General features: G+C 32.7%; 1 protein-coding gene across 3 annotated transcripts in view; it reads right to left on the minus strand.

Annotated features, from left to right (window-relative positions):
- The window catches only part of LOC139491815 (transmembrane protein 135-like), a 100,956-nt gene that overhangs the window by 34,492 nt on the left and 47,749 nt on the right, over nucleotides 1-18,715 (minus strand). For all 3 annotated transcript variants that reach the window (XR_011656648.1, XM_071279685.1, XM_071279686.1), the window contains exon 6: nucleotides 4,458-4,504. Coding sequence is in view for 2 of the 3 variants with exons in the window: in XM_071279685.1 (XP_071135786.1) it covers nucleotides 4,458-4,504 (47 nt within the window). In the remaining variant the exon portion in view is untranslated. The remainder of the gene's footprint in view (nucleotides 1-4,457; nucleotides 4,505-18,715) is intronic.

The following is an 18,715-nucleotide window of genomic DNA, read 5'->3' on the forward strand; positions in this document are numbered from 1 at the left end:
TTTCAGCATAGAGGAATATTTACATGAGATTCTCAAAAGACTAAATTTTTCAACAATTCAGAAAATAAAATCCAATTTGTTCAGATACTAGATCAGCCCTGTGCCCTGTAAGAGTGTACTGTTCTCTGGACATGAAAGACTGTTAGGAGGTGGCCAAAAGAAGACAAAAGTTGACATCTATCCGCTATCCACTATAAAGTTCCATTTCCTGAATTTTCTTAAACCTTTGAGTCCACAATGTATCTTGTTTCTTGACCTGAATGCAGGCGAAATATTTGCCACTGGGCATTAAAGAAATAATACTCAATTATTTATAACTTTACAATAGGTATGACAATTCATTTTTCTAACAACCCTGCTATGGTGTTCTCCTGCCAAGGAGGATATTTACCACATAATAGAACAACACAGGAATTATATACGATGACATTGTTTACAAAGTACCAACACTTCAAGTCAAAATCTTAACAAATACAACTGGATTAAAATATATATACATGCATTTTATTTTTTTATACATACAAAATTGTTTTGGAAGTCAATAAATAAAATTCTACTGAAAAATAAAGAACTTAAAAATAAACAAACCAGATTAAAATGAAAAATTTGTAAGGACACAACACTATATGACCATACACAACATGGTTTCCTCATTGTTAAAGATGATAAAGGGCTCATTGGCAATTATACCACATCTTCTTTACTTTTTTATAACAGAGATAGCTCTAATATATATGATACAGTGGTGATTTTCTTATTGTGAAAGGCCAAAAAATGACCTGTTTTTGTTAACAACTTTGTTCTTTGGTCTTTGGAGGTGTATAATATACTCAGCGTCTCATCCATGATTCCCAACCATACTTGGTATTTTGTTATAAAAATAAAACTTTCTTTGGCAAAACTGAGCACTGCATGAAAACAAATATTTTGCACCAAGAAGCATGAGCAAACAGTAACAGCTTGTGATTATTGTTCTTTCAGGCAAAGAATGCTTTAAATTAAACCATGAATACATTTTCATCCATTTGAAAATTTAACTTTAAAACAAAGAGACATAGTTGCTGACACAACAGAAACTTTATTAAAGCATGAATAAATATTTAATCAACCTAAAATTATAAAGATGTCACCTTGAAGATCAAACAGAAAATCATACACTGTACATTTATTTTTTGTGGATTGAGAAAAACTTGCATTTACCGTACATGTATATTTAGTTTCAGGGTTTTGTCAAAATCTGCATTCAACCTTCAAGATTGCTCATCAGTGTGAGCTTAATTTTGCAAATTGTGACTAATGGTTGGAGAGTTGTCTCATTGGCACTGACATACCAAGTCTTTTTATATATATCTAATTAAAGAAAATTTGTGTTTTTTCTAACATTTAAAAATTCATCATGGTTTTTCTCAAGTTCCCATCAAATCCAAGAAAATTGGTATCAAACAAACACTGGCTATTTAAACTCTTGACCCCTAAAATCCACTATGCATCATACATGTATCATAGCTGAATCAACATATCTCAGCTGTTAAAACAATGAGATATAGATTATTTTAAAAACAATATATCATTATTATAGTCCCTGATTAGTACAATGTGTTACTTGACATTTATCTACATGTTTATTGAATGGTAGTTATTATAAAATGACACTTTTCCTACAGGCAATTTTGGCATCCTCAATGTATTTGCCATTCAAATTCCTCAAATTATGACAAAATATCATTAAATATTAATATTATGCATTAATGGTCACACAGTCAAATAGACATAATAAGAGCCATGTTACATTTGTTACACAATAAACCACTGTTCTTCAGTGAGTGACTGTCTTTTAATAGGTCACTGTAAACAGTTATTAAAACGATAATTATATTTCTTTATGGAAAAGTGTCCGTTAAAATTTTTTGCCCGACTCAGCAAATTTAAATGTTGTCTAATATCCACCCACACCCCCAGATTAAACAGATGCATTATTGGTAACACAGATTCAAATCCAGTGGCAGGATCAGGAGGGTTTAGATAGGGTTATAGCTCAGCATCATCGTTAATTGGAAAATATATAATTTATAGCAAAGATTCTTCAAATTTTAGTATATATTATACTGTTAATTACTGGAAATTATTACACCAACTTTCAAAAGTCCTTAGATCTGTCACTAAAATCGGCTATTAACTTGATTGCAAAATCCAACAATAGGAAAAGCAGACAAAAATAAGCCGTGGTCATTGCAGCCAACACTGTTGCTTTTAATACCAATTGGGAACACACCAAGATCCTATTCTATATCTGCCACACCAATAGCCAGTAATATAAGTATGCGATCCATTTATCAAAGCACTGAGTGCGAAGGTTCAGGAAGCCAATACTTATACTGTAAAACTCATTTATTCACTTGACTACAGTTTCAACAAAAATCAGCCATTTCTATTTTAACTTAATTTTTCCATTACATTGCATTACATTACTCATATTGAAAAAAAGTAATAAAAAAAAGATAAATGTCTCATAATTTTTTTTATCAAGAACTGCTGGTTTATGTCATTTAGATCAGTTGATAAGAATATTAAACTAAGTTAATTCCCTTTGCCCACAAACTTTATAACTGCAAAATAATAAAAAAAAATCCTCCAAAATTCTTACACAAAATACAGATGAAATTAAATGATAGAAATTAAGTGAGAAATATTCCATCATTATCACGACTGCAGCATTATATATCAACTCTTTCCTGAAATATCTTATATTACTCCTCTACTTGCAAATAAAATTTTGCATTTCAAACAGTTAAATCCTAATTTTTATACAGTCAATCTTTTACATTAACAGATTTTACCTAAGTTTCATTTAAAACTATAAAAGTTAAGAAATCTGTTTGTTTGTTCTAATGAAAATTTCCGTTTGATCATACGTTTCTTGTAAGTTTCATCCTTTGATCATTTTATCAATGATATCATGTTATACACTTTATACAGTTTGTACCTAGAAAAATCTAAGTACATTAGATTTGAAAGTAATATTGTAAAATATACCTGTAAAAACTAATAGCTATATATTTTCATATTCTATTTCCAATATTTATGAATTTGGAACATGGATTTTTAAGATGCAATAAATTCCATTGCATACAGTCTCGTTGGATTCATTTTTGTATGATGAATTAAATAATCCCCACTGGCCTTTTAACAAACAAGAATGCACATGCTGTTGTGCTAATACAATTGAGAATGGAAATGGTGAATTGATGTGACAAAGAGGCAACAACCCCGACCAAAGAGCAGAAGCATGTTGTGTGTTTGTTTATTCTACATTTGTTAGAGGTATAGGGGAGGGTTGAGATGTTTACATAGATGCCAACTCCTTTTGAGACAATCAGTAACAAACTATCAAATTTTCCGTATTTTTGAAAAGTTTTCAGTAATCATTCAAAATCTTGCATTTACCAATAAAAATTACTGACGAGTGGTTGCAAAATGATGTGCACTAAAATTTGTCGTTCAACATGTTGTCTGTAGTATGAATTCCATTCATTAATTGTTCAGATGTTCTGGACTCGTACATTTTCGTTTTGTCAAGGAGAAGTAGAGAAATGGGGAAAGCTACTTCATAAAATGCAAGTTTTCCTCTTCGGAAGTCAGTTCGTTCCCATCAATAGGTTGATAACTCCCGAGAAACCAGAAACATTACATTGTCGTTTTCTAAATACCGGACCAGGACGGAAAAGTAATGATAAAAATCCGCGATTTACAAAATTGAACGGCGATGATTGGGAATCCGTAACTATTCGACTTTGACCGTAATAGCGTAGTTTGTATCGCAAAATCGGAAAAACTACGGAAAAATCGTAATGGTTGGCATCTATGTGTTTATTCTACATTTGTTAGAGGTATAGGGGAGGGTTGAGATGTTTATTCTACATTTGTTAGAGGTATAGGGGAGGGTTTAGATGTTTAACACCGCTGTATTTTTAGGCTTGTCCCAAGGCAGGAGTCTGGCCTTTGTTAGTCTTGTATGTTTTTTTTAATTTTAGTTCATTTATATGTTCTGGAGTTTGGTGTGACATCCATTTTCATTCAACTAGTACACATTTTTTAAGAAGCCAGCTGAAGGCTGTTTTCTGCTCTTTGTTGTCAGGTTGTTGTCTGTTAGACTTGTGATCATTCCCCATTTCCATTTTCAATTTCATAGCCTACTCCAAATTATCTAAAAATTGGAAGTAGATGTCCGACTAGTTCAAACTGTGTGGCACACACTCATTACATTAAATAAATAATTTGTAACTTGGTCATTTTTTTCCTGATGATTTAATATGATGTTATTCTGTCTCTGGAGATTTTTTCCAAAGGAGGATTTAGTCAATTAGAGAAGTCACTGAAATGCAATACAACAGAATTAGGGTACAGGAAGCTTGGACTGGACAGTTATCTGTATCTAAACTGACTGGTATCCCACTTACCTGAATAGATACAGGTACCCAGCTGATGCTATACTAAACAGAATCACCTGAAATTATAAAATAAAATTTGCAAATATTTGTTACAAATTCTGTTAAAAACAAGAATGTGTCCATAGTTCACGGATGCCCCATCTGCACTATCATTTTCTATGTTCAGTGGAGCGTGAAAATGGGTTAAAAACTCCAATTTGGCATTAAAATTAGAAAGATCATATCATAGGGAACATGTGTACTAAGTTTCAAGTTGATTGGACTTCAACTTCATCAAAAACTACCTCGACCAAAAACTTTAACCCGAAGCGGGACAGACGGACGATCAGACAGGAGGACGAACGAATGGATGCATAGACCAAAATGGGGTATAAAATGGGGCATAAAAATACCATTTAAATGTTATATTTGCAGACAAAATTGGGATTTTCTCAGTATCACTGTCCTATTCAATTATATATCTATTAATACAGAATCTATTTTGAATTCTGGGTGATATTTTCGCAAGCATACACCAAAACATTGTGATTGGCTTAGAACTTCTTCGACAATGGGAATTCAACAAATGACATGATTTCATTTTCATTTGGGGATACAAACAACAAAATTACCCACAATCCTTAAGACTTTGAAAGGGTGAATTATGTAAACTAACTGTTTCATGTAGAACAATAATAATCCAGAAGTCTCAGCTTAATTGGTGGTATGAACAAAGAAGTCATATTACATATTGTAAAATAAAATTTAATGACAGCTTTAAGATTGCTGTTTCAGTATCATTGGGTTCACTGCTTTTTTGGAAAAATTCTAATAACAGCTTTAACCATGTTAACACTGCTATTTTGGTATCATTTGGTACAAGTATAATTCAAAAAAGTACTTTTTTTTAAGAATCTGACTAATTACGATATAATTGCGTCTTTGGGAAAGATCTCCAAGAGAACACCCTTGATTGGGATAAATGAAAAACCATAACATTCAAAGACGGAATAATCAACTGAGAAGATAAAAGCCACACGATCTTCATAAACAGCGATGCAATTAGACCTAAAATCAACTCAGCATGAACAATATGAGAAAATTATAAGATAATAATGACATCTTGGTCGCTGTCAATTTTCTGACAGGTCAAGTTCCGCAAACCAACGCAATGGAGACAAAAGATAATGAACCCATACCCCGTAATCATCTTTAAGACTGTCTCTACATCTCTCACTGTCAATAAATGATAGGGTTCTCTATCCTGATTAGCTCTGAATATCATACAGCAGAATTGGTTATCAATTTATAATTACGATATTCTAGTCTTTCATCGCAGATTTCTCTAAACTCATACAGGGCTCTTTAAAGTAATTCTTTCTTTTCAACTCTGTGATAGGTTTTTTCTTCTTATGGTAAAAATAATTAATTTTTTTCTTTGTAAGATCTCTGTTTTCTGCCCTGAGGCTTCTAGTGATTTTGTAATTATAATATCTGCTGTCTCTTGGGAGATCAACTTCAAAAGGACAATGTCTATTTCTTTTAGACATCAATTATTTCATACAGATTTTCTCAGGTAAATCATTAATTAACTTATACCTGGTTAGAAACCAGAAAAATAAAAAGGGTAAAACTTAATGGTGGACTCCGCTCCCATACAGCGGGGCATTAAAAATAGAATACAAGTACTGCGAACACCAAATTTTACAGATTTTGATTTTTAAAACTGAGTCATAACTTTGCAGTGTACAGATTCATTTTGAACTATTTGCCCTAACTTATAATGAAAAAAATATATACCAATGACAATTAATATCAATCTCCTTACTTAGGTGTAAAAATGAAAAAAAATTTGCAACTTTTATATGGGAAATTTCTTGAAATAGCAGTTTTGTGAATGCATTTTCTAGAGAAATGAAATCAAAATTCATTTGAAAAAGGGCATTGTGGAATATTCAAAACCATATATAGATTTAAAAGAACAAATATATTGAGTCATTAAATAGCAGACCAATCTGACCAAACTTTAGTAGTATCTAAATCAGTTTTTTACAAAAAATATTTCAGTAATCTGATATAGTCATGACCAGGGTCGCAAACAAGATTTCCTGCTAAGTACTTCAGGGGAGAAAAGATTATGTTCTTATAATTTTTCAATTTATGTTGAAATCTCAGTTTTGAAAACTCTCTTTTCCAACTTTGCATATAAATTGAACAAAAACTTTTAAAATGTAACAATGCAAGAATTGTTTACATACTTCAATTACATCAAGAACTGGTGAAAAAAAACTGCATAGTTTTGTAATTTGATTGGCATGTTAAGATTGATGACCCATCTTGGTCTTAAAAAGAAAACAAGGTACTTTTTTGCACATGACTGCATAATGGAGATTATGTGTACTGAGTTTTTTATAATGTAATCAAGTAATACTGTTGGGAGATCATGACATTTATCCTAAAATCGTCTGACAGGTCTTCCTAAACACAGGACCACACACACTTACACCACTCACATGTTCTGTTAATTTTCTTAATTACTGTCAACAATCAAACTAGGAAATTGTTTATTTATCTAAATTATCTCTGATTATTCTACAAGAGTCTGGGTGTCCATCACTTCCTCCTCCAAAATATAATGCTTTCAATGTTTAGTTGTGACAGGTGGCCAATGCAGTAGGGATGGGAAAAGGGGGAATTTAATGATATCTTAGGAATAAGATCTTCCCAGGGAGGTCCCCCTTTTTTCTGGAGTATCTAAGTACTGTAAATTCAGAAATATTGAGGTTTTAATATTACAAATAATGCGACTAGGTGGATGATCCAAGCAATAAGAACTTAATGCATTCTGATATCTATATTCAGCTTTTCCCCCAAGATCACAATAATGTAGCTTGAATTTTGGTCCATTCTTTGAAAAACGCAATAATAAATTATATAATAATTGAACTCAATAGTTTCTGAATTTTCAGTTTGTTTGTTGGTTTGGGTTTAACTGTAATGACCTTCAGCACTCATAATTAGATATTATTATATATTAAATCATTAAAGGGTGTGCGAAATTAAATGAAAGTGTCAAATGTTCTATTGCGCCAAAAGGCCCTGTTAAACTTTAGGAAATCAAGAGTTTTGAACATTTATGATTGGTCCAGAATTGACGATGCTGGCCAAATTCTAAAGTATAACCCAGAGAGAAAGAAACACAACCTTCCACTTGATCAGAGTTATTGGTGTTGACAGGATAATTTATAATCGTTGTAGATAAATCCTGATTTTTCCTAACTTCTTGAGGAAAGAAATAAGCACCAAACTCAAAATTTAACAGAAAGTAACAGTGACTAAACAGTTTATAATTTAGGACTTATGGGTTTGAATTGAAATAATTTCAATCTTTATAAAGATGTGCAATGAAGATATGACTGATATGAAAAAAAAACAATATTTATATTAATTGATGGTTCAAACCTAGAGTAAAAAAATATAATATTCAAATGATGAGATATAGTTTTTGGACATAATGGTTAAATTGAGCCAGTGCATGTCCACTGAATTTCTTAAATAAGGAACAAAAATTATTTTTTTAGTAGTAACGTTTTGAGGTAATCCAGAAATTTCTGAAAATTAAACCTTTATTCAATGAATGAGGTGTCACAAAAAAACATTTGTAATTTTGTTCTGACACTTGGAGTTGGCATTTTAAGATGTAAGTTATTTCTCTCTGTCTTTCCGTAAAAAGTTCAGCTTGTCACATAACAGGATAAATAAAACTTCTTTCACAGATTTTGCCAACATTCCGATAGAGTGACGAATTTGGCTCCAGCGGTGAAATTGACACATACAAATGTCCTACCATACAGTATGTGACAATGATACACGGCTGACACGCTGTGATATACACGTTAACAATATATATGTTGACTGGTATGGAGGGTGACAATAATTTACACATATTGCCAACACATGATATATCGAAATATGCAAATGACAATTATGGCGGTCTATACATAAAAATGTTACATAATAATTAATTAATTTCTACATTTGTAATGCTTAATTCATTTCACTTGACAAGGTTTGGCTTAAAAAGTTTTTTCTAATTAACGAGCTTTCTCAGTACGTACCAGTACTTTTTGGTCAAATCATTTTGCAGATTTGGCATTAATTTATAGTCACGTACAATATATGGGCATCAAAAGTTTCCTGGATGAAGAAAGTTCAACTAATACCAGTGAAAATTTTAATAAGAGCATGCCACAACGTCCAACTATTCTTGAACATGTGTTGCTCATTTTCTATGTTGGTGAGTCTGTTTTTAAGAGAGGAGCATAATGGAAGCTGATAGTTGGTGAGTCTGTTTTTAAGAGAGGAGCATATTTATGGAAGCTGATAGTTGGTGAGTCTGTTTTTAAGAGAGGAGCATATTTATGGAAGCTGATAGTTGGTGAGTCTGTTTTTAAATGAGGAGCATATTTATGGAAGCTGATAGTTGGTGAGTCTGTTTTTAAGAGAGGAGCATATTTATGGAAGCTGATAGTTGGTGAGTCTGTTTTTAAGAGAGGAGCATATTTATGGAAGCTGATAGTTGGTGAGTCTGTTTTTAAGAGAGGAGCATATTTATGGAATCTGATAGTTGGTGAGTCTGTTTTTAAGAGAGGAGCATATTTATGGAAGCTGATAGTTGGTGAGTCTGTTTTTAAGAGAGGAGCATATTTATGGAAGCTGATAGTTGGTGAGTCTGTTTTTAAGAGAGCATATTTATGGAAGCTGATAGTTTGTGAGTCTGTTTTTAAGAGAGGAGCATAATGGAAGCTGATAGTTGCAGTAGTCTGCTCACTATTAAAGATGCAATATGAAAAATTTCAAGCAAGTACAATCCAGAACATTTCAGCTCTGGAAATGAATCTTAATAAAGAGATTACCTAAAAAACAAGAGGCTCTCAAGAGCCTGAATCGCTCATCTGTATTTCAGAGGAGAAGATTTTTAAATGTTAGCAAACTTGATGAACAAATTGTGTAAAATGGTCTTTAAAGGGCAATAACTCCTAAAGGGGTCAATTGACAATTTTGGTCTTATTAACTTATTTGTAGATTTTACTTTGCTGAATATTATTGCTTCTTACACATTATATCTATCTATAATAATATTCAAGATAATAACAAAACAAGCCCATACAATGGGTCTGATTTGTCTTAAAATTACTTGACAGATAAATCTTGATCTGCAGAATATTTTCAACCCTTACCTGTTTTGCTTCAACTCCTTTGGTTTTTGAGATTTTTAAAGCCCAACACTGTATATATTATCCCTATGTTCTCCTTAGCCATGGCGGCCAATTTAAAAAAAAAAAAATAGATATATACTAAACACAATATGGATCCTTTAGCCTTAATTTGGCTCAATTTGGTTTATAAGTTTCAGAGGAGAATATTTTAAAAGTTAAACAACATGATGAACTAATTGTGTAAAGTTGAGTTAAAAGGCCAATATTCTAAGGGGTCAAAAGCCAAATTGGTTATTATGCTTTGCTAATTGTTGAAGGCTGTACAGTAACCTATAGTTGTTAATTTCTGTGTCAGCTGATGGATCTTGACATAATAAACATTTTCACACCTGTCAAATTTGCTATAAAAGCTTTAGATTTTGAGATATAAGCCCAAAACTGCATTTTACCCCTATGCTCTATTTTTAGCTATGGCAACCATATTTTTTGACAAAACAGAAAATAAAACACAAACTTTATTCTAGACACCTTAATGATAATTCAGCTTAAGTTTGGTGGAAATTGGTTCAGTAGTTTCAGAGGAGAAGATTTTTTAAAGTTAGCAAATATGATGAAAAAATTGTGTAAAATTGTCATTAAAGGACAATAACTCCTTAAGGGGTCAATTGACAATTTTGGTCATACAAACTTATTTGTAGATCTTACTTTGCTGAACATTTTTGCTGTATACAGTTTCTCTTTATCTATAATAATATTCAAGATAATGACCAAAAACTGCAAAATGTCCTTAAAATTACCAATTAAGTGGCAGCAACCCAACAATGGGTTGTTTGATTCTTCTGAAAATTTCAGGGATGATAGATGTTGACCTATTGAACATTTTTACCCCCATGTCAGATTTGCTCTAAATGCTTTAGTTTTTGAGATAAGCCAAAAACTGCATTTTACACCTATGTTCTATTTTTAGCCATGGCGGCCATGTTTTTTGATGAAATGTTAATTAAAACACAAACTTTATTCTAGATACCCTAGGAATCAATCAGATGAAGTTTGGTTTGAATTGGTTCAGTAGTTTCAGAGGAGAAGATCTTTGAAATAGTTTACGACGACGACGACGGACGGACAACGACGACGACGACGGACGCCGAAGGACGCCAAATGATGGCAAAAGCTCACATTTCCTTTTAGGAAAGGTGAGCTAAAAAGTACTCTCTTAATAAATGACAACTGTAACTGTACATTAAATTCACAAAGCATTTCCACTACTATGCATACAAATTATATAAAATAAGGAGAAATGGTATGATTGCCAATGAGACATCTATCCACTCAAATTCAAGAAACATGGATATAGCTTAGAATAATAGGCAATTAATTGGGTCACTGTACAGTCTTCAACAATGAGCAAAACCTATACCTATAAAATTCTCTGACATGAAAAATGTCCTCTGTTTTAAATTAAGAAAACTAACAGTCTAACTTATAACAATAAGATATTTTACAAAAAAAGAGACATACACCAAGGAAAACTACAGAATTGTTTAACACAGGCTCCTGACTTGTGACTGGTACATAAAGAATATGGCAGGGTTAAACCTGTTAGTGAGTGTTCAACCCCCTTCTGTCTATATTAGAGTATAACTTTCATTGTTTATGAGGCAGACATTGAAAGTTTTGCACCTAATTTCTGTGCTAAACATGTCTAATCTTATCATTTTTCAAGCAAGCCATGTTAAGAGAAAATGTGGAAATCCTCCAAAAGCTTATATAAATAGATTATAATTGAGTTTGGATGTAATTTGCAGTTTAAAATAATAAATCAATTTAAACATGCAGTTTTAAATAATAATCTTTTTTAATTAAAAACGGTTTCCATCAATTCTAAATGGCAAATTTTGTAATCCCCAGATTATATCAAAAACAAATGAACCAAAAAACAAAACGAAAAAAAATCCTTTGGAAGAAAAAAATTATCCATAAAAAATCTTGACAAATGTTTCAGAATTTAACTGTGGCGACTTTTGCATTAGTCAAAATATTTTAACTCAAGATAAATATTTATATATGTTTTATTTATAGGGCCTTTCAAAAATGTCAGCATTTGAGATTGAGCAGACGGACAGATTCTACCGATTACTCAATGGTTGTCATAACTGATTTAATTATCAGCCAATCTAAACCTTCAACTTGAAACTTTAGAAATTAACCAGAAGCTACAAAACATTATATAAATCGGGACTGTAAAAGTAAACTGTAAACTTTTTATCAGGACTTATGATAATTTTCTTGGCCTTGGTCCGAGTGTGACCTAAATTGATATCCGAAACACCATGCGGAATGAAAACAATAAAACATTTAATCCAACACAATAGAAAGAATACTTAAATAATTACATGACACCAATACACTTGGGAACACACTACGAATTTCAAAATTAAGCCCGCATTACAAATTATAATGATCAGAAAACTGCAAAATGTCTTCCAAAAAACAAAGACATTATAGAAATGCTTGATTACTCCTTGGATTGGTTTAGACACGTGTAATAATTAAATTATTTTTTTGATCTTTTAAGTTCCTACTTTTTCATGAATTAAAATCCTGCCCATAATAAACTTAATATAATAAGGATGTACTTGCACAGATTGATGCCAATTTTAATTGTTCTTAAGTCAAAGTAAAGAATCACACCATGCAAGGGCTGTGTTATAAACTAGTCAAGTTCGTTAATAAAACACTCAATCGTCCACACTGGCAAAACATATACCCCTTTCCTTTTTGAAATACTTAAATCAATTTATGCATTCTTTCTGTTCAACTTTGAGATTCTCAAATTTCCTGATTTTTTTGTTACCTCGATCCTTATCAGTATTTGAACTGACTTAAAGATGTAAATATCTATAATTTAATTTGAATCAAGTAAGGGGACATCTTTACTCATTTAAAAAAACAATTGGGGGACACAAATTTATTTAGAAACTTACTTTTATTTAGACCAATTTGATTTTCTTCAACTTGTGTAAAAAAAAAAATTGTATTCCAAATACTTTTGAGAAATAAATATTTGTTTATGCATAACAAAAAAATTATAGTGTCTCAACATTAACCCCATTCCCACTTTCGATCCTCTCATAAATGAAGATAGTTGGTGACTTACACTGTACACATTGAGGTTCAGATAAGAACTTCTTTTCTACTTCACTAAACCAGGACATTATTGGTTGACATTGATTTTACACATATCCATAATATTAGTTCCAAACTCGAGTAGAATTAAGTATTTTATTGTCTTTCATCCAATGGATCCAATTTCATCATTTTTGACAGCTGCGTTCAAAATTAATCAATTTTTTGCCAAATTTTCCATTTTAAGACTGATTGAATTCTTTGGTATTGTTTGCTCTTGGGAATTACTAATTTACGAAAATTGCATGGAATAAAAAAAATAACTTGGGAAGATCTGCAGCAGCTTAATCAACCGTTATGTAACCGTGTAAATTTTTCAGATAATTTGGTATTCTGGAATGATGTGTAATTATATGTTGCGGATGTGAAATATGCCGACTGTTAACCATCAGTGTACTGTGAGCAGATGGGAACAGTAAATGCATTCTTAAATGTGCATACAATTGTTATAAAAACTTTTGTGTTAAAAAGACGAAAAAAAACATTTCTTGCTATTGTTTAATCCTACTCATGTTTCCTTCCTTATAAGTACTAAGTTGTCGAAATAATAAGGAAGTCAATGTGGAAGGCTATTTTAATTTTTTGCTTATTGACAGGCCCCTTTTCGTAGGATGAAAATTCAAAAAAAAAAAATACTCTCAGCAAATGGCATAATATGATTATTCAAATTTTTTGCATCGACACCTCCCTGCGACACCTTCCTGCATGACAAAAAAATAAAAATTGAAAAATGTCCTTAGCAGAAGGCAAGATTATCTAGACAACTTTATGAATAACAGTGGCCTAATAGAGTTTGGTAGGAAGGATAGGGATATTTACCTTAAAAAAAATATAAAAAAACAACCCTATGCAAGTAAATTTGGCATAATTGCAGATCCAGGGGGCCCTGGGGGGCCACCCCCCCCCCTTTCTTGTTCTTGGGAAAAATTTGGTTGATTATATAGGGAATCACTGAAGCATGACTGGAGATGGCCCCCCCTTAGGTCAGTCAGAGCCCCCCCCCCCCTCCTTTAGGAAAAGTTCTGGATCCGCCACTGTATGGTTCTTGGATTATACAAAGATATAAGAAGGTGTTTTAAATGCAATAAATGAAGAATGTGTATGATGATGGGACACAAATGATCATCAGCCCATGCTCGCAGATAACGTTAGTTATAAAGGGTACTGGACACAGATGATCATCAATCATCAGCCCCTGCTCGCAGATAACGTTAGTTATAAAGGGTACTGGACACAGATGATCATCAGCCCCTGCTCGCAGATAACGTTAGTTATGAAGGGTACTGGACACAAATGATCATCAGCCCATGCTCGCAGATAACGTTAGTTATAAAGGGTACTGGACACAGATGATCGTCAGCCCCTGCTCGCAGATAACGTTGGTTATAAAGGGTACTGGACACAAATGATCATCAGCCCCTGCTCGCAGATAAAGTTAGTTATAAAGGGTACTGGACACAGATGATCATCAGCCCCTGCTCGCAGATAACGTTAGTTATAAAGGGTACTGGACACAGATGATCATCAGCCCCTGCTCGCAGATAACGTTAGTTATAAAGGGTACTGGACACAGATGATCATCAGCCCCTGCTCGCAGATAACGTTTGTTATAAAGGGTACTGGACACATATGATCATCAGCCCCTGCTCGCAGATAACGTTAGTTATAAAGGGTACTGGACACAGATGATCGTCAGCCCCTGCTCGCAGATAACGTTAGTTATAAAGGGTACTGGACACAGATGATCATCAGCCCCTGCTCGCAGATAACGTTGGTTATAAAGGGTACTGGACACAAATGATCATCAGCCCCTGCTCGCAGATAAAGTTAGTTATAAAGGGTACTGGACACAGATGATCATCAGCCCCTGCTCGCAGATAACGTTAGTTATAAAGGGTACTGGACACAGATGATCATCAGCCCCTGCTCGCAGATAACGTTAGTTATAAAGGGTACTGGACACAGATGATCATCAGCCCCTGCTCGCAGATAACGTTTGTTATAAAGGGTACTGGACACATATGATCATCAGCCCCTGCTCGCAGATAACGTTAGTTATAAAGGGTACTGGACACAGATGATCGTCAGCCCCTGCTCGCAGATAACGTTAGTTATAAAGGGTACTGGACACAGATGATCGTCAGCCCCTGCTCGCAGATAACGTTAGTTATAAAGGGTACTGGACACAGATGATCGTCAGCCCCTGCTCGCAGATAACGTTAGTTATAAAGGGTACTGGACACAGATGATCGTCAGCCCCTGCTCGCAGATAACGTTAGTTATAAAGCGTACTGGACACAGATGATCATCAGCCCCTGCTCGCAGAAAACATTAGTTATAAAGGGTACTGGACACAGATGATCATCAGCCCCTGCTTGCAGATAACATTAGTTATAAAGGGTACTGGACACAGATGATCATCAGCCCAAGCTCGCAGATAACGTTAATTATAAAGGGTACTGGACACAGATGATCATCAGCCCCTGCTCGCAGATAACGTTAGTTATAAAGGGTACTGGACACAGATGATCATCAGCCCCTGCTTGCAGATAACGTTAGTTATGAAGGGTACTGGACACAGATGATCATCAGCCCAAGCTCGCAGATAACGTTAGTTATAAAGGGTACTGGACACAGATGATCATCAGCCCCTGCTTGCAGATAACGTTAGTTATGAAGGGTACTGGACACAGATGATCATCAGCCCAAGCTCGCAGATAACGTTAGTTATAAAGGGTACAAACTCAAGAACAATAAGAGTGACATCACACAAATTCAAATAGTTGTTTTGCACTTCTTTTACAGCTTTTTACCATTTACCTGTCAGTGTTTTACTTTTAGCAACAAAATTGTATTAAGGTGGTACCTAACACTACAGGGAGATAACTCTTTAAAATCAGCTAAACATTTTAATTACGTTGTGTTAATTGTTAAGGGAATATTAAGCTTCTCAGTGATCAAAATAAGTATTTGTGAAACTGCTATATAACCAGTGTAATTTTTCTAACAAAACAGTTGGTTCAAAATTTTTGAAATTTATATATTTATGTTAAAGGATCAAAGTAAATACTTTGACAAAATTTTAAGAAAATTAAACGAGCCAAATTAATTTTAGCGAAAGTGTTGGGTACCACCTTAATAGGCAAGTACCAGTGATTGATTTGATATTTTCTTATTCAAATAATTCTTGCTTTAAAGTCAATCCCTAAACCAAAATCAAAAGTTAGTTCCATGAGAATAATCCTGCACTGTATTTAATATTTTGACAAATTGCATCGACTATGACCTCTGTCATGAAGTGATTGAGTAGTTATGATTAATTTTATGACTTTTAACCTTTCATATAATTTACAGTAGTAAAATAAATACCAGAGGAATTTTCAATCTTTTTTTTCTTCTGGGAACATTTGGAAAGATTAGCAGAAGGATATAACCAACAATGAATCATTCTGTTGATTGCAGGAAGACAGAAAGTCTGAAAAACTTCAAGACTTAAGATTATCTAAGGCCAAATAAAACTAATTTTTGGAATTCAATTCTTTTATAAAGATAGTGGGGCTTAGGGACCATTTTATATTTTTAGGTGATCCTCATGATTTAACTAGAACTTGAGAAACAGTGTATCAAGGAATATTTAAAATATAAAATAAAATATATAATAGTAAACAATAATTCAGGGCAGGGAAAGTCTGACCAATTATGGTACATGTATGATGATTGCTTTATTCTTCTTACATAAAGAAATTTGGGCTTAAGGGAGCATTTTATAATTTCAGGTTTTCCTATTGTCATTTCTTAATAACTCTAGATACAGTATCAAAGAATATTTTAATAATATAAAATATGAAAGTAAAAATAATTCAGGGCAGGGAAAGTCAATTATGGTACATGTATAATGATTATCCAGGCATTCAAACTCACAATCCACTTTTCAAACATATATAAAATAAACCTCAAGACACGGGTCTATCAAATTATAAATTTTTGTTTCAATTTTAAAAACTTTTCTTTCCACTAAATTCAATGTAACATAAATTTATATTTGAAATCTGCATCTTGCATTATTATTTCTCATCTTGAAAATTACCAAAATCTGTGTATATAATGACCCCCATACTGAATTTCCCTCAAGTTTGACATTTTTAGATTATTAGATTAGAATTTTTATAGTGGTCTAGATGCAAACTTCACGAAAATAATCCACAATACAGAATGATAAAAAGTCAATTTTGTGAAAATATTTTTGCTTTTTTTAAGGTCTGATTTAAACAGATTTCATCATCATTGCTGATGATGAAATGCTATGTGTTTTCTATTACAATACTTTTTTTTCTTCTTTCAATTAATTAGATTTGGTACCATTTTTCAGACAAAAATCATTACAAATATGAAAACTCTTTCAATTAAGAACTACCCTAAATAATCAATCAACGTCTATGTTTTCAAGATTCTTCCAAGAATAGGACTAAAAATCAAACTCAATTTTGCTGAAAATATGACTCAAATCTAATTTTCCATGATCATCTTCACTAAGGCCAGCATCAATCATCTCCTGTGAAAATAGAGAACTTATAAGTCAACTTAATTAAATTTCATAATTAATATGTGAACGTATTTGATGGATGTCCCCAATGTTATTTGTCATAAACGATTTAATTTAGAAATCTGTACAATTACAGAACACTTCATCTTCAAAAATATTTCACTTAAAATAAAGTATAAATTTTATGATGAATTGCCCTGCTTCTAGTTTAGATTTACAACTACAGTTCAATTTGAGGTTTAAACAAGAATCTTTCCCAAGTACAAATTGGATGCCCCACTCGCACTATCATTTTCTATGTTCAGTGGACCGTGAAATTGGGGTCAAAACTTTAATTTGGAATTAAAATTAGAAAGATCATATCATAGGGAACATGTGTACTAAGTTTCAAGTTGATTAGATTTCAACTTCTTCAAAAAATACCTTGACCAAAAACTTTAACCTGAAGCGAACGAACAGACGCACAGACGGACGGAGGCACAGACCAGAAAACATAATGCCCCTCTACTAGAGTAGGTGGGGAATAAAAATATGTAATCAAGAAACTCTGAAATCAAGAACAAATTTATGTTCTAGAACCTGAAATCAAGAACAGAACAAATTTATGATCTAGAAGTAAGAACCTGAAATCAAGAACAAATTTATGTTCTATAGAACCTGAAATCAAGAACAAATTTATGTTCTATAACTAATGTTAAATAAAGAACGTTCTTAATGGTTCAAGAACAGTTCTTGATGTTCTAGAAAAGTTCTATAAAATGAATGTACTAAAATTCAGTTTTGGAACATCTTCGGCAGGATATAAAACCAGATAAAGAATTGAACAGTTTAATAGATTCATTTATATTTGGGTGGCTTATACCTCATGGATTTCAAGGTATAGATTGTACAACAAATTCATATACAATGTATCTAAATGCAAATTTTTATTTAAGTTTGTCTAACGAATTTGTGGAAACTATAATGAATTATAGAATCAATTTAAAATACAATTATTCTTATTATAAATCCATGAAAATTAGTAGACTGCACACGAAAAATAGATGAAAAAAGTAAAATCAGAAAAATACTGAACTCTGAGGAATATATTCAAAACAGAAAGTCAAATGAATCCACTGTCAGAAAAATATATCAAAAAAATTCGGGAACATATTGATTTAAGGGCTTCCCTCCCATTATGGGAAGGGGATGGGGGACATTTACCCCTGAAAAATCCACTTAAACTGTATTAGATATGTTATCTTTAAGATTTTTCAACCTTTTCCATCTTCCCAATATCAGGGGTGAGTCAAGACATATCGATAAAAATTAACACCATGAATTTCCCCTACCCCTGTCAA

Source organism: Mytilus edulis, chromosome 10, assembly GCF_963676685.1.
Source record: "Mytilus edulis chromosome 10, xbMytEdul2.2, whole genome shotgun sequence".
NCBI lineage: Eukaryota > Metazoa > Mollusca > Bivalvia > Mytilida > Mytilidae > Mytilus > Mytilus edulis.